General features: G+C 39.7%; 1 protein-coding gene and 1 long non-coding RNA gene across 5 annotated transcripts in view; one reads left to right on the top strand and one right to left on the bottom strand.

The window, feature by feature from the left end:
• Positions 1 to 13,245, top strand: part of accs (1-aminocyclopropane-1-carboxylate synthase homolog (Arabidopsis)(non-functional)) — a 57,965-nt gene extending 44,720 nt beyond the window's left edge. For all 4 annotated transcript variants that reach the window (XM_069899515.1, XM_069899503.1, XM_069899511.1 and 1 more), the window contains 5 exons: positions 1,093 to 1,235; positions 2,608 to 2,761; positions 4,508 to 4,895; positions 12,682 to 12,776; positions 12,952 to 13,245. In XM_069899515.1, the coding sequence (XP_069755616.1) occupies positions 1,093 to 1,235; positions 2,608 to 2,761; positions 4,508 to 4,788 (578 nt within the window). In that variant the 3' untranslated portion in view covers positions 4,789 to 4,895; positions 12,682 to 12,776; positions 12,952 to 13,245. The remainder of the gene's footprint in view (positions 1 to 1,092; positions 1,236 to 2,607; positions 2,762 to 4,507; positions 4,896 to 12,681; positions 12,777 to 12,951) is intronic.
• LOC138743990 (uncharacterized) lies at positions 3,372 to 19,865 on the bottom strand. The gene is made up of 3 exons (XR_011345173.1): positions 19,695 to 19,865; positions 12,263 to 12,328; positions 3,372 to 4,794 (listed from the first exon to the last, which is right to left on the bottom strand). It is a non-coding gene; the product is annotated as an uncharacterized lncRNA (long non-coding RNA).
• Positions 19,866 to 20,923: the final 1,058 nt, after the last annotated feature.

The following is a 20,923-nucleotide window of genomic DNA, read 5'->3' as shown; positions in this document are numbered from 1 at the left end:
AGAATCTACACTGATTTGGACAGCAGTTCTTTGACCTCAGTGACGAGATGGTTGGGGAGGACCCTGACACTGACTTCTCTTGTAGAGTAGACTTGTCTCCTTTCTTGAAGATGGTCATGATTGCAGCATCTCTGAGATCCCCTGGAATAGGGCATGATATTGTACACTGACTGATTTAGGATTTCAGAAGGACTACAGATACTCTTTGGTCAGATGTTGTTAAGGCTGGCCTGTAAGGGTTGCTGTGAGATGATTCATGGGCACTCATCTCAAAGATGAGCATGTTTTCTCAGTGCCTCCTGGTCCCTGATGAGTTTGCTGCTGCTTTTGGTTCTCAGTGCAGTGGGCTGGTGGGGAGTAGACGTCTTTTATCGGGCCGAAGAACCCCAGCATGTCATGGCTCACAGCAATTTGTTGAACCTCCTGTGCTCTCTCATTCATCATATGTTATCTGAACAACCCTTACCTTCAAATAAGGTCGAACTTCAAATCCAAGAATGCCTTGTATTTGCAGCCAATTTGCTCTTCAACCTTTTGTCATCCTGCTGCAGAGTTGGTGTTTGGAAAAGAAGCCAAAAATCTCTTCACAGATGTCAATTACAGGGAGCTTCAAGGGAGCCCAGAAACTCTGTAGGGTGGGAGTCATCTATGAGAGAAGAATCGTGGCACTCTTGAGACATTTGACCTTGATCTTGCAGCAGAACTTCTGTCTTTTGGGGCCAGGTTGTTCAGCTGTAGCCTGAATTTATATAGCCTGCTTTCACCACAGGCTATTTAAAAATTGCTGTTCTGTCAGGTTTTTTTTAACCTTTTTGCAATTTTGCATCAATTCTGAATTGATCAAAACAATACCACGTGAAAAAATACCAGTGTGATCTTTGAGTTTAATGCTAAAATTTATTGAAAAGATGTTAGGTAGCTGTATTCCAACTATAAAAATAATGTGATGAAGTAGTACTCTTAAGTTGTTTGAAATAAAAGTGATTTTCTATAAATTGTGACATTTTGCACAACTCAGTTTCTCTCCAAAATTTCAGTCTCCATAAAAATTAAAGTCCTCTTCTGATTTTATTTTATTCGATTTTTCTGTAGATTGGTTCAATGATGTTTTTTTGCCAACAAATCGAGCCAGATTAAAAACTGCCCACAAGTGCATGACGAATGAGCTAATAGCAATGGACATTCCTTTCCTGAACCGGCATGCAGGCCTTGATATCTGGGCTGATTTTAGAAAGGTATTCACTGCAATTTTTTTATCTTAAGAGTTTCTTGCTTTTCTCTACAAGAAAGCAGAAAGAAAATAATATGATTCATTTAAAATTGTTTCATTATACACTGTACATTCTCTAAAAAGATGAGGAAGAAAGTTGTTTTGAGACATTTTTATTCATCTTCTGAATCTTTACTTTTCAAACCAGGGGAATGTACAGGATATATATGTGGCAGAGAATTGATCTATTTCAAGTCAATGGGTGTTTGTGAATTGGCGGTTTCACCTTGATAAAAGCATTGGTCTAGTTACGTGGCCATAAAAATGTATTGCAATGATGCATGAGATGCTGGAGTGAAGGGATATTTTTAAGGTAATGAAGAGCATACTAATTGTGACTTTGATCTGTGCTGTAAAAGATCTCAGAAATGCTCAAAGACATACCAAATATTAGGCGTTTTTTCTATAGCTACCATAATATTTCACTATTGGTTAGTGCAACGCCTTTATGATGTCAGCACTCAGGACTGGAGTTCGAATTCTGCGCTGCCTGTAAGGAGTTTGTACATTCTCCCTGTGTTGGCATGGGTTTTCCTCAGGGGCCCCAGTTTCCTCCCACCATTCAAAATGGAGGTTAATTGACCTTATACTGTGCTGAATGTCTAAGTTTAATTTTAAAAATTTAAACATAAGGCAAATATAGGTCGTGTTGTTTCATGTGCTAATTTGTATGAAAAATGTAGAGGATGTAACTCTCCCTAAAGGTAAGTCTACCTGATAGGTCATTCTGCTAAAAGTTGATATTAAGGATAACAAATGCAGGGGGTTACCATTTGAACTGCAATTCAATTGAAGTAGAGATGAAGATAATGGAGTGGTCATGTGGGGTAAAGCTGCATGTTGCCACGGTACAGAGGATTTTGACTTTGGGAGGGACAATTGTCGTGCTTGGCAAAGGCAAAGATCAGATCAGGGGAACTTGGATCAAAAGTTGTGAGAAAGGAAAAACAAACTTCAGGCCACAGAATGTTCAAGATCTGGTTGTTCAGACAAGATGCACAGAAAAGCAATTGCCCACTGCCATGCATAGCTTTTGGATAAAGAGCAGAGAGTATATTTTGGGTTTTGAAGAGGGGGTTGGTGATCATAGTAATTGAGTACTTTGCCTTTTTGCACTGAATTGTGAACTTTCACCAGTCCATAATTCTAAACCCATTCGATTTTGAATGATGTTCCTGTTGAAATTAAGTCTTTTATTGGAGAAATATTCATATTCATATTTTTGAGACTTTCCATATCTTGGCAAGAGTTAAGTAATAGCTTGTGTCACGTGATTCAGCAGATGAACTGCAGCAGTGAAAACCACAAACATAATGCTTGTGCATCTTCCAATTCAGTACTTGAAGAATCCAACATTTGAAGAAGAAACAAAACTATGGAAGCAATTTCTGAATAATAAAATCGTGCTTAGCAGTGGGAAGTCATTTGGATGTTGTGAACCTGGATGGTTCAGTATTGTGTTCACTGACAAAACTAATCGACTACAATTAGGTGAGTACAGTATCAACAATAACTCTTATCTGTGGGCTCCAGTTTAGTGTTTTTATATTTGACTCCTTTTTGCCTCTGTATCTCATAAAAATATGAGAGCTTTTAGCAGATGAGCATAAAATTTGAGTTCAATTCAGATATAAATTCTGGTGTTTCCATTGTAACAGATGATCAACAGGTGCAAGGTAGTTTTCAGACTTACAAATTATAATATTACATTTTTGTAGTGATCAAAAGTAATTGGATTGATTGCTGTAACAAACCAAAGATCATTTTGTTTAATTGTAATATTAATGCTGGGAATCAATTGCAAGTTATCTTACCTTGCCATGGCATGGCTAAACCAGGCCAAACTATTGAGCTTGCTGCTATTTTATTGGTGACTGACTTGTAATTGCTATTGGGAACACTGGTGGTATTTGGAAGGAGGAAACAAATTAGTTTGCATTGCCCTTAAAGTAAATATGATGGGCTCTTGGTAGAAAGTATACAGATATATCAATAACACAAGATTGTAGTGCATGGACCCACACACTCTCTCCCATTGTATAAAATGTTGCATTTTTAAATTTAATGAAATAATACAGCATCTCATGCATCTTCATCCAATGTACAATCATTATTTTTATTGGTACAAAGCTAACCAAGTAAAGAAAAGCTTGTGAACAATCATTTCTGATGGCACTAGGCCTTTGTGATCACCCGTGTTCTGCACCCCCTACTGCCCTGATATCTTGTACTGGGAGATGGAATGTCCTGTTCAGCTTCAACTGTCACTTTCTGGCTATCTCCACTCTTGCATTCCACCTAGGGCCTTGATTGTCTTTGCTACACTACCCTGCATCACCCACTGTCCAGGGTTACCTGACCACATTCAGTTGTGTTGTGATTTAGTCCAAGAGTGGACAACCTTTTTTTAAAACTCACAATCCACTTTAAGTAATCCCTATGCCATCAGTGCTCTGTGATTAGTAAGGGATTGCTTAAAGTAATATTTGAATGGGAAGGGAAGGTTGAGAACCACTGCTCTAGACCCAATTGTTACTGAAATATTTTGCTTGAGAAAAATTGTCATTGGCCCATTTCCTTTGGAGTTATGAAACTGTGCACATAACGAGTCAAATAGGTACGATTAAAATAGTGGTTTTCAAACTTCGTCTTTCCACGCATAACATCTTAAGCAATCCCTTACTAATCACAGTGCACCTATGGCTAGGGAATACTTAAGGTGGAATGTGAGTTTTAAAAAGTTTGCCCACCCCTGGTTTAGCAGAAGATTGTGTGATCCTCCCTCTATCCTTTGGCTGCAGATTTTCAATGTTTAGCTTCATTAGCTACAGACAGCAAATGGTGTCTTAAACATAGAGATCAAATCCATGCAAACTCATTCTTAGTTTCGATTTTTCCCTGTCATCCTCTGTAACATTTTAAATGCAAATAAATGGTTCCAAATTTGAAGTCACAATGGAATGGGGCAATTGATTGCTGTAAAGTCCAGTAAATCAGTGTATGCAGCTTGGTTTAGTGATGCCTGCTGTGTTTTTACTGCTGCCTGCAAAATCCCAATATCTTAAGATTTTAATAGACTGATTTAGCTAATATGGTTGCATCATGGACATTAATTCAACCTCAGTTTCAAAAAGAGTTAAATGGAGACTCAAAGTAATCTTGTGGTTTATATTTTTAAAATGATATATATTCCAGTTCCATTCCATAAATAATAAGAGTTGAATTATGTTTTGTTAGGAATGCACAGACTTAAGAAAGTCCTTGAAGAGCTAGATTCTTCAATCCAGTCCATTGAAAAAGAGCCCAATTCTGATTCTGAGAGTAGAACCAAAATTGCGGAAGATGTCCTTGAAGTCGGTGTCAGGCCGTCTCTACCAGATCCTGCTCTTCATGGCCTGATTGGACTTCTTCGTGAACAGATTCGAACAACTGACTGGTTACAAAGAAACACAGCTGAACAGTTTGCTCAAGAGAATCCTGAAGTCCATGAAGTTTTCTGCAAGTTTGCTGAGAAGTGATTTGCTCTGTAATTTACAAAAAGTGTTCGTGAAAAATGTATTCATCGTTAATTTCAAGGACCGATGGGCTGGAAGCACGCATGAAGTGGCTCTGTAGAACACTGCTGGTAATTTTGATTTGTACTTTATTTTTTTACTTATTTTGAGTTTTACCTGTAAACAAAGCCGACCTCATTCTAAGGAAATTTTACAACTGAGGTATTTTCACAAGACTGTAGTATTGTCAAAACTTGCACTTTCACTAATTGACTAGATCAGTGGTTCTCAACCATTTTCTTTCCAATCTCATACCACTTTAAGTATGCCACATTGTTCTGTGATTAGTCAGGGATTGCTTAAGGTGGGATGTGAGTGGGAAGGGAAGGTTGAGAATCACTGCTCGATACACAATTATTACTGAGGTATTTTGCTTGAGAAAAATTGTCATTGGTCCATTTCCATTGGAATTATGCACATAACGAGTCAATTAGGGATGATTAAAACAGTGTTTTACAAATGTTTTCTTTCCACCCATATACCACCTTAAGCAATCTCTTACTATTCACAGAGCACCTAAGGCATAGGGAATACTTAAAGTGGTATGTGAGTGGAAAGAAAAAGGTTGAGAAACACTGGATGAGATTAAAACAGAAGTGACCAGAGATAGGACAAGAACATCAATGTATCTTTCCTAATATTACACAATAAAACAATAATGTGGATTCCTCTCCACTGATCCTCCTAATAATGAGGAATTCAACTTGTTGATTATATATTGGTTGCAAATAAACTAAATATGAAAATTGTAGATTTTTTATAATGAAAATGTTTTTCATGAATACCATGGGTCACAGTTTTTTAAAGTTGTCACTTGAAATGATATTTTTGTATTTTGGAGAAGCAGAAAGACTTGCTCATGAATGCAAGACCAGTATTTCTAAATTTCATCAAATTTAAAAATTTCTAATGTACAGTCCATTTAAACTTTTATTTAGGTCAATAAAATTGTGAAGCTGAAAACAGCAGAATATATTGTAAAATATAAAAATAGTCTGCAGCAGACTATTGAACACTGAGAAATAGAGAAGAGTAGGTGAGGCCCTGCTTTGAAAAATTATAATTTTTGACAAAGGGCTGCTCCATTTTTAGAAAAAAACTTTCTTTATTGCAGATTATGCATTTCTACTATCTTGTGGTTTTGTTTTAAATTTCTGCTACTTTTTAACTCCACTAGGGAATCCATATCTATTGTTTCAGGAACTAAAAAAGCTGTGAGTTTGTCCAGAGCTTTGATAACCATATAACAATTACAGGACGGAAACAGGCTATTTTGGCCCTTCTAGTCCACACTGAACTAAGTACTCTCCTCTACTCCCACCTACTTGCACCCCGCCCATAACCCTCCATGACAAAATTGACCCTGCCGCCACGACTTCTCCCAGAAGCTCATTCCACACAGCCACCACTCTCTGAATAAAGAAGTTCCCCCTCATGTTACTTCTAAACTTATGCCCATTAACTCTTAACTCATGACTTCTTGTTTCAATCTCTCCTACTCTCAATGGAAAAAGCCTATCTACATCAACTCTATCTATCCCCCTCATAATCTTAAATACCTCTATCAAATCCGCTCTCAACCTTCTATGCTCCAAAGAATAAAGACCTAATTTGCTCAATCTTTCTTTGTAATCTAGATGCTGAAACCCAGGTAACATTTTCGTAAATCTTTTCTGCACTCTCTCTACCTTGTTGATATCCTTCCTATAATTCGGTGACCAGAACTGCACACAGTACTCTAAATTTGGCCTCACCAATGCCTTGTACAGTCTCAACTTCACTTCCCAACTCCTGCTTTGCTTTATAAAGGCCAGCTTATTAAAAGCCTTCTTCACCACCCTATCCACATGAGATTCTACCTTCAGGTAGCGACATACCATTATTCCTAGATCTTTCTGCTCCACTGAATTCCTCAGTGCCCTCCCATTTACTACGCACGTCCTGTTTTGATTATTCTACCAAAATGAAGCCCTTCAGACTTGTCAGCATTAAACTCCATCTGCCATCCCTCTGCAATCTACGAGAACCTTCTTCATTATCCACAATTAAACCTATTTTAGTATCATCTGCATATTTACTAATCCAATTTACCACTCCATCATCCAGACAAACAACAATGGACCCTGAGGCACACCGCTTTTCACCGGCCTCCAACCTGACAAAAGGTTATCCACTACAACTCTCTGGCATCTCCCTTCCAGCCACTGTTGAATCCATATGACTATCTCAAAATTAATACCTAATGTCTGAACGTTCCTAACTATCCTTCCATGCGAAACCTTATCGAAGGCCTTACTGAAGTTCATATAGACAACATCCACTGCTCTACCCTCATCAACATTCCTAGTCACCTCTTCAAAAAATTCAACAAGATTAGTCAAACATGATCTTCCATGCACAGATCCGTGTTGAGTGTTCCTGATCAGACCCTATCTCTCCAGGTACTTATACTATCTCTAAGAACATTTTCCAGTAATTTACCTACCACAGACATCAAACTTAAAGGCCTATAATTGCTAGGCTTACTCCTCGAACCCTTGTTAAACAACGGAACCACATGTATAAAACACCAATCCTCTGGCACTATACCTGTCTATAATAACATTTGAAAAATCACTGTCAGAGCCTCTGCTATTTCCTCACTAACCTCTCAAGGTCCTGGGGAAAATTCCGTCAGGATCTGGAGACTTATCCACCTTTATATGCTTTAAAAGCTCCAGTACTTCCTCATGTAGTTTCCATAATTACCCTCTTTGTTTCCTTTACCCTGCACAATTCAATATCCTTCTTAGTGAATACAGAAGAAAAGAAATTGTTCAAGATCTCCCCCATCTCTTTCAGCTCCACACACAGTTGACGCTCTGATTCTCTAAGGGGCCAATTTTATCCCTCACTCTCCTTTTGCTATTAACTTATTTGTAGAAACTCTTTGGATTTATTTTCACTCTGTTTGCTATACCACCTCATACCTTTTAGCTTTTCTAATTTCTGTCTTAAGATTTATTTTACATTCAATGTGTTCTCCGAACATCTCCTTTATTCCTTGTTTCTTATATTTATTGTAGGTCTCCCTTTTTTTTGATCCAAGTTTCCAATATCCCTTGAAAACCATGGCTCTTTCAAGCTTTTGACCCTACCTTTCAACAGGAACATAAAAATTTGTACCCTCAAAATCTCACCTTTAAAAGACCTCCATTTCTCCACTACATCCTGCCCATAAAACAAATCGTCCCAATCCACTGCTCGTAAATCCATTCACATCTTCTCAAATCTAGCTTCTCCCCAATCGAAAACCTCAACCCTAGGTCCTGACCTATCCCTTTCCTTAATTACATTGAAGCTAATGGCACTATGATCACTGGATCTAAAGTGTACCTCAACTCATACCTCCATCACCTGACCTATCTCATTCCCCAACAGTAGATCCAACACTCTTCTCTAGTTGGTACCTCTAGTATTGCTGTAAAAAAAACTATCCTGCACATGTTTTACGAATTCCAAACCACCCAGCCTTTTTACAAAATGGGTTTCTCAATCTATATGTGGAAAATTAAAATCTCTCACAATCACAACCCTGTGCTTATTATAAATATCTGCTATCTCCCTACAAATTTGCTCCTCTAGTTTTCCTTCCCCATTAGGTGGTCTATAATACACCCTTATAAGTGTAATACCCCTTTCCCATTACTCAATTCCACCCAACTACCCTCCCTGGACGAGCCCTCCATCCTGTCTAAGCACTGCTCTAATATTAATTTTCTCTGACAAGCAATGCAACACCACCCCCACTTGCCCCTCCAATTCTATCACAGCTTAAGCAACGAAATCCAGGAATAGTTAGCTGCCAATCACATCCCTCCAGCAACCATGTTTCACTAATTGCTACCACATCATACTTCCAAGTGTCAATCCATAGCCTCAGCTCACCCAACTTCCTTACAATGCTCCTAGCATTAAAATATATCCATTTCAAAGATCTCCCACTTCTTACTCTCTGCTTGCCCCTATCTTTACAAACAACTCTATTATGTTCTTTATCTATCATCTCCCCTCCATTTTCATACAGAGCATCTCCCTTCTCTATCACCTGCCTTTCCGCCATCAAACACTGTCTACAAGCTTTCTCTGTTTGCAATCTAACCATCTCTCTGCTGTTCTCTTCCATTTGGTTCATTCCCCTCAATCATTCTAGTTTAAAGTATCCTGAATAGCCTTAGCAAATTTCTCTGCCCCTTGCTCCACCCCTTCAGCCACGCATTCATCCTCCACCTCATTCTGTTCCTGCTCTCACTGTCGCGTGGCACAGGCAGTAATCCCAAAATTACTCCCTTTGCGATTCAACTCCCTACCTAACTCACTTTTCAGGACCTCTTCTCTATTTCCTACCTATGTCATTAGTAACTACATGTACCACGACCTCTGGCTCATCTCCCTCCCACTTTAGGATATCTTGGAATCGAGCAGCAACATCCTGGACCCTGGCACCAGGGAGCAAACCACCAACTGGTTCTCCATACTGTGTCCACAGAATCCCCTATCTGTTCTCCTAACTATTGAGTCCCCTATGACTACTGCCCTCCTGTTCCTTTCCCTACCCTTCTGAGCCACAGGGGCCGACCCTGTGCCAGAGGTACAGCCACTGTTGCTTCCCCCAGCTAGGCTGTCCGCCACAACAGTACTCAAAGCGGAGTACTTATTATTGAGGATTACAGTCACATTGTCCTCTCTAGCACCTTATTCTTCCCCTTCCCTCTCCTAGCTGTGACCCACGTCCTCATCCCGTGGCCCTGGTGTGACCACCTGGCTGTAACTCCTGTTTATGACATCCTCACTCTCCCTGACCAGAGCGAGGTCATTGAGCTGCAGCTCCAATTCCCTAACACGGTACCTGAGAAGCCGCAGCTCAGCACACCTGGTGCAGATATGGATGTCCAGGAGGCGAGAAGACTCCAGGACCTCCCACATCTGACACTGAGAACAGCAAATTGCTCTTACACTCATCCTTTCCCCAAATGCAGTGGAAAGAAAAAAATAATGAAACAAATAAACCACTAACCAGCCTTACCTTAATGCCAACAAGCTCAACCTCAGCCTCTGCTCGCTGAAGCCTCGTGAGCCAAAGCCTCTAAGTCCCACTCATTCATATTTTGCAAATTTAATAGTCAAATCAAATTCTTGATTCAAAGATGCAGTTAATAATGACCTTTGGAAGATCAATGCTCTCATAAGTAAGAAATAAGCAATAAAATCTGCCAGACCACACTGTATCCGTGAGTGAAATAAAAGGCTCCAGCCTTTTTAGAATTTTTACATGTGCTTTCCATTTGTTTGCATTGAAAATAAATAGTTGAGGATAGGGAATGCACACAACTTGCATGGCATTTGGAAGATTTTCAACTCTCACCTAAACACGGTTAAAGAAAAAGAAGGTTGCTATAAAAGGATTCCGACATGATTCATGTTTGGAGTATGTTTCAACAAATGATTTGTAGTACTTCTGTTTAAAAATGATACTGCAGTTGAATGGATTGGAGCCCACTTTGAATATTAGGATGGTTTGCAGTTGTGTTTCTTCAAATGATGTCTCTTATAGCAATAAAATTGTTTCTTTTATATTGGTAATTTTTGCAAATTATACTTTCATTCTTGCTTAATTCTTGTTTAAGATCTTGTACATCTATTTTTTTTTTTTCATTTTACCTCACATTTAATTTAACTTTATGCCAAATTAATTGAAATACAGTAAAACACCTCGGTATCTGGCACCTATGGAGATTGGTAGATGCTGGATAAGGGAATTTTCCGGATGATTGAGTTTGGGAGTTGCATGGATTGGCGAACTGGTGGGGAGGTGCCAATTTTAATCTTTTGTATTTTTTTCCGTTTGTTGAGGCTGCCGGTTGCTTGAATTCTGGATAACAGGGATTTTATTGTACATGATAATGTTTGTACATTCTAACTTGTCCTTTCTCATGGTCACTCATTTTTAGGAGAAATTTGGCTTTTCTCATTTGAATGAATACTGTTCCTTTTAGGAAGGAAAAGATTTTCTTTATTCTTCTTAATCTGGAGTTTTCTGCTTTTAAATTGGGAAGGATTTATAATTTGATGGTTGACTTCATAATATTTGAGTGCTTATTGTAAAATTGTTCTATTGAAGATGTGAATACAAGACAGTCTGGTTGAAGAGGCTACCTAAAATTGTTACCCAATTGGAAAACATCAAAATTGTCCTTATTAACCCATGTAATTTATTCCTTCCCTAATTTGACGAAAAACTTGAAACCAAAAGTTAAACATTTAGCTTATCAGAAACATTCACCACAAGTATTTTCAGTATGTTTTGAAAAAGAGAGCATGTTAATTTCAGCCTTTGGATAATTACCTATAATGCACACACGCATAAAATCCACAGAAAATCTTAAACTATGTCAAAATGTTCTCATATAGTGTCCACATGCATATTCAGTGTGGGTGTAGTATTTTACATTCTGACTTACAAGAGCAATTTGCATTTATTTTGCAGTTACTTGGGACAGGAGACAATACACATTATTCAGTGAGGAATAAAATACAAGGGCTAGGAGGGGGCAGAAGTAGGGCTAATTGAATTAGTGTGTCAAATAACTGATGCACAAAGATGAATGAAATAGCCTATTTGTGGTACCATTCCATGATCAATTTTCATTTCAGATTTTGGCTATTTACATCAATTTCTTTTTCTCTCCGGACGATTAATTAGTCTCCAACATAGGATTTATCAAGATTCTGTGAACAAATGTAGACAAAAAAGTCTTGTTCAACAGATTCATTTCCTATTGCCTCCTGGTAGCTTCATAATTTGTTAACTAAATTTAATTTGTGTAGAAGAGAGCACCAATGTTTAGATGGAATACTTTTCAGAGCATAGGATTTAAATTCTGTTGTTACTTGGCAATGTAATTTGTGAGGCTGGTTTTATGTGATAAATTATATGGCAGTGTGCAGTAGAAATATTTGGGAATACATAGTCTTCATGTCACTAAAACGAAACGTGCATCTTTCTGATTTTGTAAATATAATTGTATTCCAATTGTTCAGGAAGTATGAGGAACCATGGTGGATTTGGTGGAAAAAATTAACAACGTTTCAATAAGTATATTGTATAATTCCTTAGTGAAAAGCATTTGGCGTTTGTCCATTTTAAGCCAACAAGATGATGATAGTTCTTTGGCTAGTTCTTATTTATGTTTTAACAGTTGATTAAATTCTTCAGATGCTGGAAATTTGAAATAAAACTGAAAAAAATTGCTGAAAATAGCAAATCAGGAAGCGTCCATGAAGAGAGAATTCTTAGGTCATTTATCTGAAATGTTAACTCTTTCTCTTGCAACAGAATTTCCTTTGGTACCAAAGGTACTGTGGAATTCTGTAATGTGAGTACTTTGCATTGGCCTACCTTTAATTTTTCTTTCTTCCACTAATGGGCACTGTTTTGTCCAAAAGTATTGATTGCAGTCATTATCTGTGAGGCAGAAATTAATATATGTATGTTGTTTGTAATATTTGAACATTGTCACAAGGGCGAGGTCACCATGTGGTCTAAAGCTATTGTATGTAGCTGTGAAGTCCTATGAAAGTCAAATAGGAAGGAAAATAAGAATTGTGTTGGTTCCAATGCTGTTTAATAATGAATCAATATGGTACAAATTTAGTGTTTAAACTGTTTCAAACATGACACTTATTAATATATTATTGTAAAATAGTTTTTTTAATTTTGAACTGTGTATTAATATGTTCAGTAAAATTGTTATTACCACATAAGATCTTAGACTCAGCATTTTTTGTAACTGCCTTCATGTCTTCCTTTCTCAACAGTCTCTTGTAGTGGAGGGTGATTTACTTCCATTTCAGTTCTGTGGATCCTAAGGTAGCTTAAGAGTGTTATGCAGGAAATACAGGTTCTACAACAGGTATGTAATTAGTATGTACCTTCCAAGTTTACGCTTGGGTTCTATGTACGTACTCCTGTCATAGAAATTCCAGATGCTCGCTGCCTTTTATGGGTATTCCTTGTCCATTTTGGATCCTGGGTAATTTTTTATTTCAATTTTGAAATGTTTTGATAGATTTTTCCTCATTTGATAGAAATCTTATGCACTGGAAAATGTGATCAATGTGGCCAACCCACTACAACATCTTGATTCCACGAGAGGACACTGACGTCAGTTTGTTTACTGTCCCAATGGAGTTTGAGGGCTTATTCTACTGCTGGTGCTTCAACAATGTTTTAGGATACCCTCGACAGGCTAACCATATCTCCAAGGTAGACAGGATTCATGAACCATAACAATGGAATGAGTTGATTGTCTTGGTCCTGTCACATTTGTGGCCTGAAATGTGAAGTTAATAAAACATTAAACACAACTTTTATCAGATAAACTTCTCTGTGGCTTTTATTCTCCTGTTTCCTTTGTTCTCCTGCTTGTGCTCTTAGCTCTCTCTCATACCACGTGACTTCCGGTACATCTCATACATATTCATTATCATGACATCCCTCCTTTAATCAGAAATAAACTTTACCTTCACTTACCAATATCCCTCGGAAACATACAAACATCGTAACTAATGGTAATACTATAACTCAACTACATAAAATTTACTTCCTACAGCATTCATACATGCACTTTATGATATAAGATTAAAATACTGTCCCAAAGTTCTTATTAAAACTATGGCACAAAGTCTTCGTATCGTTTGGGCACTTTCCGGTTTCGTTTCGGCCTGCCTGCGATATTGTCGTCGCTTCTCGGTTGTTCACTCTCGGCGTCGGAAATACTGCTCGCCACGGCTTCGGGTGTTTCTGGCGCTCTAGTCACTTCATCAGGAGTGCTGGTAACTGCCTCTGGAACATCATCAGGTCTCTCAGTTTCAGCATCTCGTATTGGCCTTTCAACCTCTTCGCTCGATGTATCTCTGGACTGGTACCTTTTTACACCTGAGACATTTCTCTTATACAGGACTCCAGTCGGAGACTTGACTGTCACCATACTGCCACTTCTGGATACGACAGTATAGGGTTGATGGTAATAAGGTGTGTCTAGCTTACCACCAGTTTCATGCCTCACTAGAACATTATCTCCTGGCATGATGTCTGAGTACTTGGCTCCACGTTTCGAATCTGTGTACAGCTTTGCTGCACCTTTCTTTTCAGCATCGTGGTTCCTCATCTCCTGGTCGTCTCGGATTTCCTTTATTTCTGGCATTTTTGTGTGGATTTTTCTCCCAAAAAATGCTTCTGCAGGACTTTTTCCAGTGGTTGCATGAGGCGTTGCTCGATAGACAGCCACATAAGATAGCAATGCTTCTCGCCAATTTTGTCCTTCTGCGTGTGCAATCCTCAATCGTTTTTCAATGGACTGATTTTGTCTCTCTACTTCTCCGTTGGCTTGCGGCCATTTCGGAGTTACTTTATGATGGTGGATACCTGTGGTCCTCATGTATTCCGTAAATGTCTCTGAAATGATTTGTGGACCATTGTCAGAGTATAATGTAACAGGTAATCCATATCTTGCGAATATCTCTGTTAACGCTTGTATTGTTTTTTCAGTGGTTGTGGACTTCAACACCACATACTCATAGTATCTGCTGTAGTAATCTATCACTACCATAATTGATTCACCCGTCGGTAAAGGTTCAAGAAAATCAACAGCTATGTCGATCCATGGTCCTGTCGGGAGTTGCGTACTCCGGATCGGTTCTGGCGGATTACTCCTACTTGTGATTTGACATCCGTGACAAGTTTTAACAAATTTCTCTGCGTCTTTATCACAACCTGGCCACCATACCTTGGTCCTGAGGTTTTGCTTGGTACCAACAATGCCTAGGTGTCCTTCATGCGCTAAGGATACGATCTTCGGTCTCAATCTTTGCGGTATCACCAATCTGCAACCTCTTAATACACACTGTCCGATGCAACAAAGTTCGTCTCTAATGGGAATGTAAGCCTTGTGAGTACACTTGTCCCATTGTCCACTCTGTGTGCATTCTCTTACTTCCATGAGTTCTGGATCACGTTCGGATTCTCTCTCGACTTCCTTCGTAGTCACAGCTTTCGGTGTCGCCTGAATAGCTACAAAGCGTACAAAGCTCTCTGTTTCTGTTCCCAATTCTGACTTGGATTGTGGACCACCATCCTTCACCAATCTGGACAGCGGATCTGCAATGTTTGCTTTCCCTGCAATGTGGATTACTTTATATTTGTAGGGTTGTAGTCTGAGTACCCATCTCTCTATTCTGGCACATGGTTTGGATCTTGGTGCATAGATCACCTCTAATGGCTTATGATCTGTGATGAGTTCAAATTCAATGCCGTATAAATGTGCATGGAACCTATCACAGGCCCATACAAGTCCGAGTGCTTCTTTCTCTGCCTGAGAGTATCTTCTTTCCACATCTGATAACGATCTGCTGGCATAGGCAATGATTCTTGGTCTTCCATCGTGCATCTGGACCAACACAGCTCCTAAACCAAACGGGCTGGCATCCGCTATGACTTTGGTTGATGCCGCCGGATCGTAATATCCAAGAGTTTTTGCATCTGTCAGGCTTTGCTTCAGCGCTGTGAACGCTTTCTTCTGCTCAGATCCAAAATGAAATGGTACTCCTTTCCTGGTTAGTTTCCTTAGTGGTTCTGCCACTGTAGCGAAATTAGGAATGAACTTTGCACAAAAATTGACCAATCCCAGGAAACTCCTCACCTCCGTTGCGTTCTGAGGTGCACGTGCCTCTGCAATAGCTTTCACCTTGGCCTCTGCAGGGTTTAGTCCTTCCCGTATAAGTCTGTGTCCCATGAAGTCCATTTCTGACACACCAAACTGGCACTTGTTTCCATTCACGGTAAGGCCTGCCTCCTGTAGTCGAGATAGTACACGCCCCAACCGTTTGTCATGCTCTTCCTTCGTTGGTGCATGTACTATGATGTCGTCAGAAATGTTGGCAACTCCAGGAATGCCTTGAATCACTCGATGGATTTCATACTGGTAGATCTCCGAAGCTGCATTAATTCCAAATGATAGTCTCTTGTAACGATACAATCCACAGTGAGTCACAAATGTTGTCACATCTCGGGAACCTGGATCCAGCTCTAATTGATGATAGCCCCACTTCAGATCAATTTTTGAGAATACCTTGCTGGTAGTTAGTTCTTGAAGTATTTCCTCCACTGTTGGTATAGGGTGTCGTTCTCTAATTATAGCTTCATTGGCCATTCTCATGTCAACACATAGTCTTATGTCACCCTTTGGTTTGGGCACAATCACTACGGGACTGACCCATTGTGTCGAATGTTCCACCGGTTCTATAATGTCTTGTTCCATCAATTCTTTAATTTTGGCTTCGACTTTCCCACGAAGTCCAAACGGAGTTCTGCGCACTGGTTGCGCCTTGGGTTTGACCGTTTCATCTACCGCTAGCTTCAATTGTCGACCTTTCAGCTTTCCTACTCCTTGGAAGACTGCGGGGAATTCTTGCTTCATATCCTCGTATGACTGAATTGAATTGACACAAGCTCCAATATGAAGTATTGCCAGGTCTTGCGCTGTGCTTCTACTCAGCAATGGTTCTCCCCTCTCTTCTATGACCATAAACTCTGCTTCGGTGTACTTATCTCCAGCTTCAACAGTTGCAGTAAAACATCCAATGGTCTGCAATGGCTCGGTTGCTGTGTATGGATACAGTTTCTTGGAACACTTCTTTGAGGTACAGATGATCTTTTTCCTTTTCAACTTCTCCCATAAATGTCGATCAATCACATTACTGTCACTGCCCGAGTCGACAATGACCTGAACTGTCACTCCACCAACGATCACTGGGACCTTCTCATGATGTACTTCATTCAACGTAAATTGGTAACAACTCTGTTCCTCCTGGGTATCATCATCGTCACCGTCTATCTGGCGAATGGTATCTTTCTTTCCAGGATACTTTCCTTTCCTCCAGGCTTTCCCTTTGGAAGTTGTACTCTTCCTCTTCTGGTCTGCATTGGACTTGCTTTTGCACTTCTTTACAAAGTGGTCCTTACCTCCACACTTTCTGCAAACTTTGCCTTTGGCCAGGCAATATGGGTCTTTTCCAAAGTGACCTCGGTTTCCACATCGATAACACTCCACGTCCTGTGTCGACGTATATCTTGGCTGGTTATGGCGATGTGAGAGCCTCTTAATTTGCTGGCTTGAGTTGTCTTTCAGGGTCATGGTATGAAATTGCCCTTCAACAGCCTCTAATGCAGCAGCAATAGCTAAAGCATCGGTGAGTTCCAACTCACTCCCTCTTTCCAGTAGACGTCTTCTGAGTTTATCTGATCTGCAGTGCTGTACAACTTGATCCAATAATTGGTTGTCCAAATCAGCTGGCATGTAATTGCATCCAACAGCTAGCTGGCGTAGTCTCGTCACGTACTGAGCAATTGTCTGGCCATCTTCTTGTCTCGTTCTCCGAAACAAATGACGTTGAAATGTAGCATTCGATGTCACTACATAGTGTGCATTTAATGCATCTACCGCTTTCCGGTACTCATCCTTCCTTCCAGTATTCAAAAGTGTTTTAAATGTTTCCCGAACTGCAGGTCCAGCAGTGAAAAGAAGTAACGCCCTTCTCTGTGCTTTTTGTTCAACTGTACCGGTATCTAAAAATAGGCCACGACTATCGGCGTAGGATTCAAATTCTTCCAGCCATGCCTTCCACTTCACACTTACAGTGCTTGCATCACCCGTTGGGTCAAAATGAGCAATTCCACTATGTTTTAGAAAGTTACCGTTTGCACCAGCCATGAGGAAATATTCTAGCCCCAAAAGTACTGAGACAAGAGAAAATTCTTATCACCTTGAAGTTGTCTGTAAACCTCTGTAATCTTGTTTAGTCTTTAATTTTCTTCAAGCTTCTTTCATCCTCGTCGCCAATGTTACATTTGTGGCCCGAAATGTGAAGTTAATAAAACATTAAACACAACTTTTATCAGGTAAACTTCTCTGTGGCTTTTATTCTCCTGTTTCCTTTGTTCTCCTGCTTGTGTTCTTATCTTTCTCTCATACCACGTGACTTCCGGTACATCTCATACATATTCATTATCATGACAGGTCCTAACTCTTGTTTCTCAGTTGGTCAAAGACTGTACCACCAAATGAGCTGGGGATGAACTTTGTTATCAATGCCTACCCTCTAAGTATTGGCTCCCAAGATGATGTTCATGATATCAATTGTTGAGACTGGTGTGGTGTGTTGGATCAGTTGGTTGTGCATCTTTTGTCTTTCATGAGCTTAAAATAAGGTGGATCTTTTTGCACATATCACTGATGGAATGGACAAACATGAGTCCTTGGTTAAATCTGAAATTTAATTTCAGTGATTTAATCAGAACTTCCATGAATCTTGTCATTTTAATTTAATAATTTATTCCTGGCCACACTGTCTTTAATTCTAAGATTAACTCCTGCCACTTGGTATTTTAACCATTTGACATTAAGAACATTTTTTAGGAACATTTTCATTGGTTTCTTTCAAAACCCCAGCAAAGCTGTCCTGAATTATTTTGTTTTACAAAGCAACTGACCTTATAGTGGAACATAATATGGTACTGCACAGGAATGGGTCTTTAGGAAGAGAATACCTGCACCAACCATTGTGCCAATCTAAATCAATCCTATCTGCCTACACCATGCCATATTTTTCTTTTCCCTTCATTGAATCTTTCCCTGTAACTCTGCTTCCTAACACCTTGAAAGATTTTACCATTCTGGTCTGTACACTTTCAAGACAAATTAATATCCTCTCAGTCATTAGGTGCCCAGAGCTGCTTTCAGTACCTCATGTGGAGACAAATATTCTAATCCTTTGTTGCTGAACTCTGCATTTCATTCACTTTTTCACTGTTGCTCAGGCCTTCCTGGATTCATTAATTTTAATTCATTGGAACCCCTGGCTCTTATTCATGATCCAATCCTATACTGCTGTCGATGTAAAGCACTCTCTCAACTTGGATTCTATGTTTCTTTACAAACAACTGTGCACAACTACACTGGACACAATGTGTCCAATTACTTAAAATGTTCAAATAGCATATTTGGATCACATTTTCAGGCAAATAATGGGGGGGGGGGTTAACTTTTACATGGGTCAAACTTTCAACCTTGGTCATTCAAAGCATCAGGAGCTCGGAAGACCGGGACCAGGTGCTAAGTTCGCGGTCTGGGCGTCAGGAACTCAGGCGGGCGGTAGGGGCGTCAGGAGTTTGGATGGGCGGGAGGCTGAAGCTTTGGGAACTCCAGTGGGCGGACGGCCAGGACAAGGATCTGCAATTGGGAGTTCAGGTGAGTGGGCGGCCGGTGTGAGGATGTACGGTCAGGAACTCAAATGGGCAGGCAGCCAGGAAGCGGGGGGGGGTAGATCCACATTCAGGAACTCGGATGGGTAGACACCTGGGGTGAGGGCGTTGGGAGCTTGGATGTGCAGGTGGTCAGGGCTTCAGGAGCTTGGATGGTCGGGGCCAAAAATAGAGGGGTCAACTTTGACACGGGTCATTCCAAAACAGCCAATTTTTGGGCCAGAAAAGAGGGGGACTATTACACAGTATCAATGATAACACGTATATACAGTAGATTTTAGTTGTATGTTTCTTCTCATTTGGTCTACTTCCTATTTCATTGAAGTCTACAAATACTGTGTGGTTTAAATTTGTTTCCTGTGCTTCATCCTTCATTGCATTACATTACATACTACAGTACCTTAAGCTGTAAGCAGTGCAAATTTCCTGCCTTAAGCTGTAAGCAGTGCAAATTTCCTGCCTCTGTGTGTATGCTCGTGAGTTATGGAGTTGAGTTAAGAGTTTCCCTTACCTTTGTTTTCTTCTGTGGTGGAACATTCTTCTTATGCTTCCTGCTCCAAGGCTCAATTGTTGCTAATACATTTGGACTCACTATCTAAAAGCTTTTAGAAACAAGAGGGGAGAGAATTATATAGGAGGGGGTGGACAAAAATCATGTTTGCAGATGATGACAAGAAAATACTTCAGATGTTAAAGCAATCATCAGTTCCTCATTATGTGGGTAAATTCTGTTTCGAACACAGGAAGACTGGGTGACTTTTTTATTCTTATTCTTTCATTTCCCCTTGTTTCATCTCTGTTCTTTGGCATGTATTACTAACTGTCTGACTTCATCCTGCCCTGTTCCATTTATTTTGAGGTGTTGAATTTAAAATAGATTTTGAGTTAAAATAGAAGTCAATGTGAAAATGAACTGCATGGTAACAGTGAACCAATGTACAATGCATGGAAACTGATGCACTGATGATCCATCATTCCCAAACCCCTGCCAAAAACAGAACCTTTTAGCAAGAATGAGTGGCTTTTATTTCTCTTTTAATGTATGGGGCACCTGGTTACACAAATACTGAATCTTTGCCTTATGTGTAATATTGTGTGTTCTGTACTATAACATGACAATAAAAGAATTTTGAATCATATGAGGTACAGTGTACAAACATTAGGAAGTCAAGCTAAAGTTTCACCATACACTAGTTCCTGAAGTACTTTGTTCAGTTTTGGACACCATACTGAAGGAGTCATAGGAAGACGTTATGAAAGGATGGACATCAGAATGATACAAGAGATATGTGATTTCAGTTCCCAAGATTTAGATTCAACAACAATAAAGGTCATGAGATATATTTGATTAGGTGGTGAATCCCATGCACCTGTTGCCTTTTTCCTCTAGTTGGAAGTGCAAACACTCAGGACAGGAAAAAACTCAAGAGCATTGCTAACTTGGCCTGCAACATCAAAGGCTCCATCGAGGACATCTACAACAGGTGGTGTCTTAGAAAGCAGCCTCTAATCTCAAGAACCCCAACCACCCAGGCCATGCCCTCTTCACTCTCCTATCATCGGCAAAAAAGTAAAGGAGCCTGAAGACAAGCCCTCAGCAGCACAAGGACAGCTTCTTCCCCTCTGCCATCAGACTCCTGAATGAAATCCTCACTTTGGCTTTTTCATTTTCTTGCACTATTTTTATTTACTTTGAAAGGTGGTTTATCAAAATGAATGCACTGTGATGCTGCCACAAAA

This window comes from Narcine bancroftii, chromosome 1, assembly GCF_036971445.1.
Source record: "Narcine bancroftii isolate sNarBan1 chromosome 1, sNarBan1.hap1, whole genome shotgun sequence".
Taxonomy (NCBI): Eukaryota; Metazoa; Chordata; class Chondrichthyes; order Torpediniformes; family Narcinidae; genus Narcine; species Narcine bancroftii.
The sequence above is the reverse complement of the archived record's forward strand: the minus strand, read 5'-3'. Positions and strand labels throughout refer to the sequence as shown.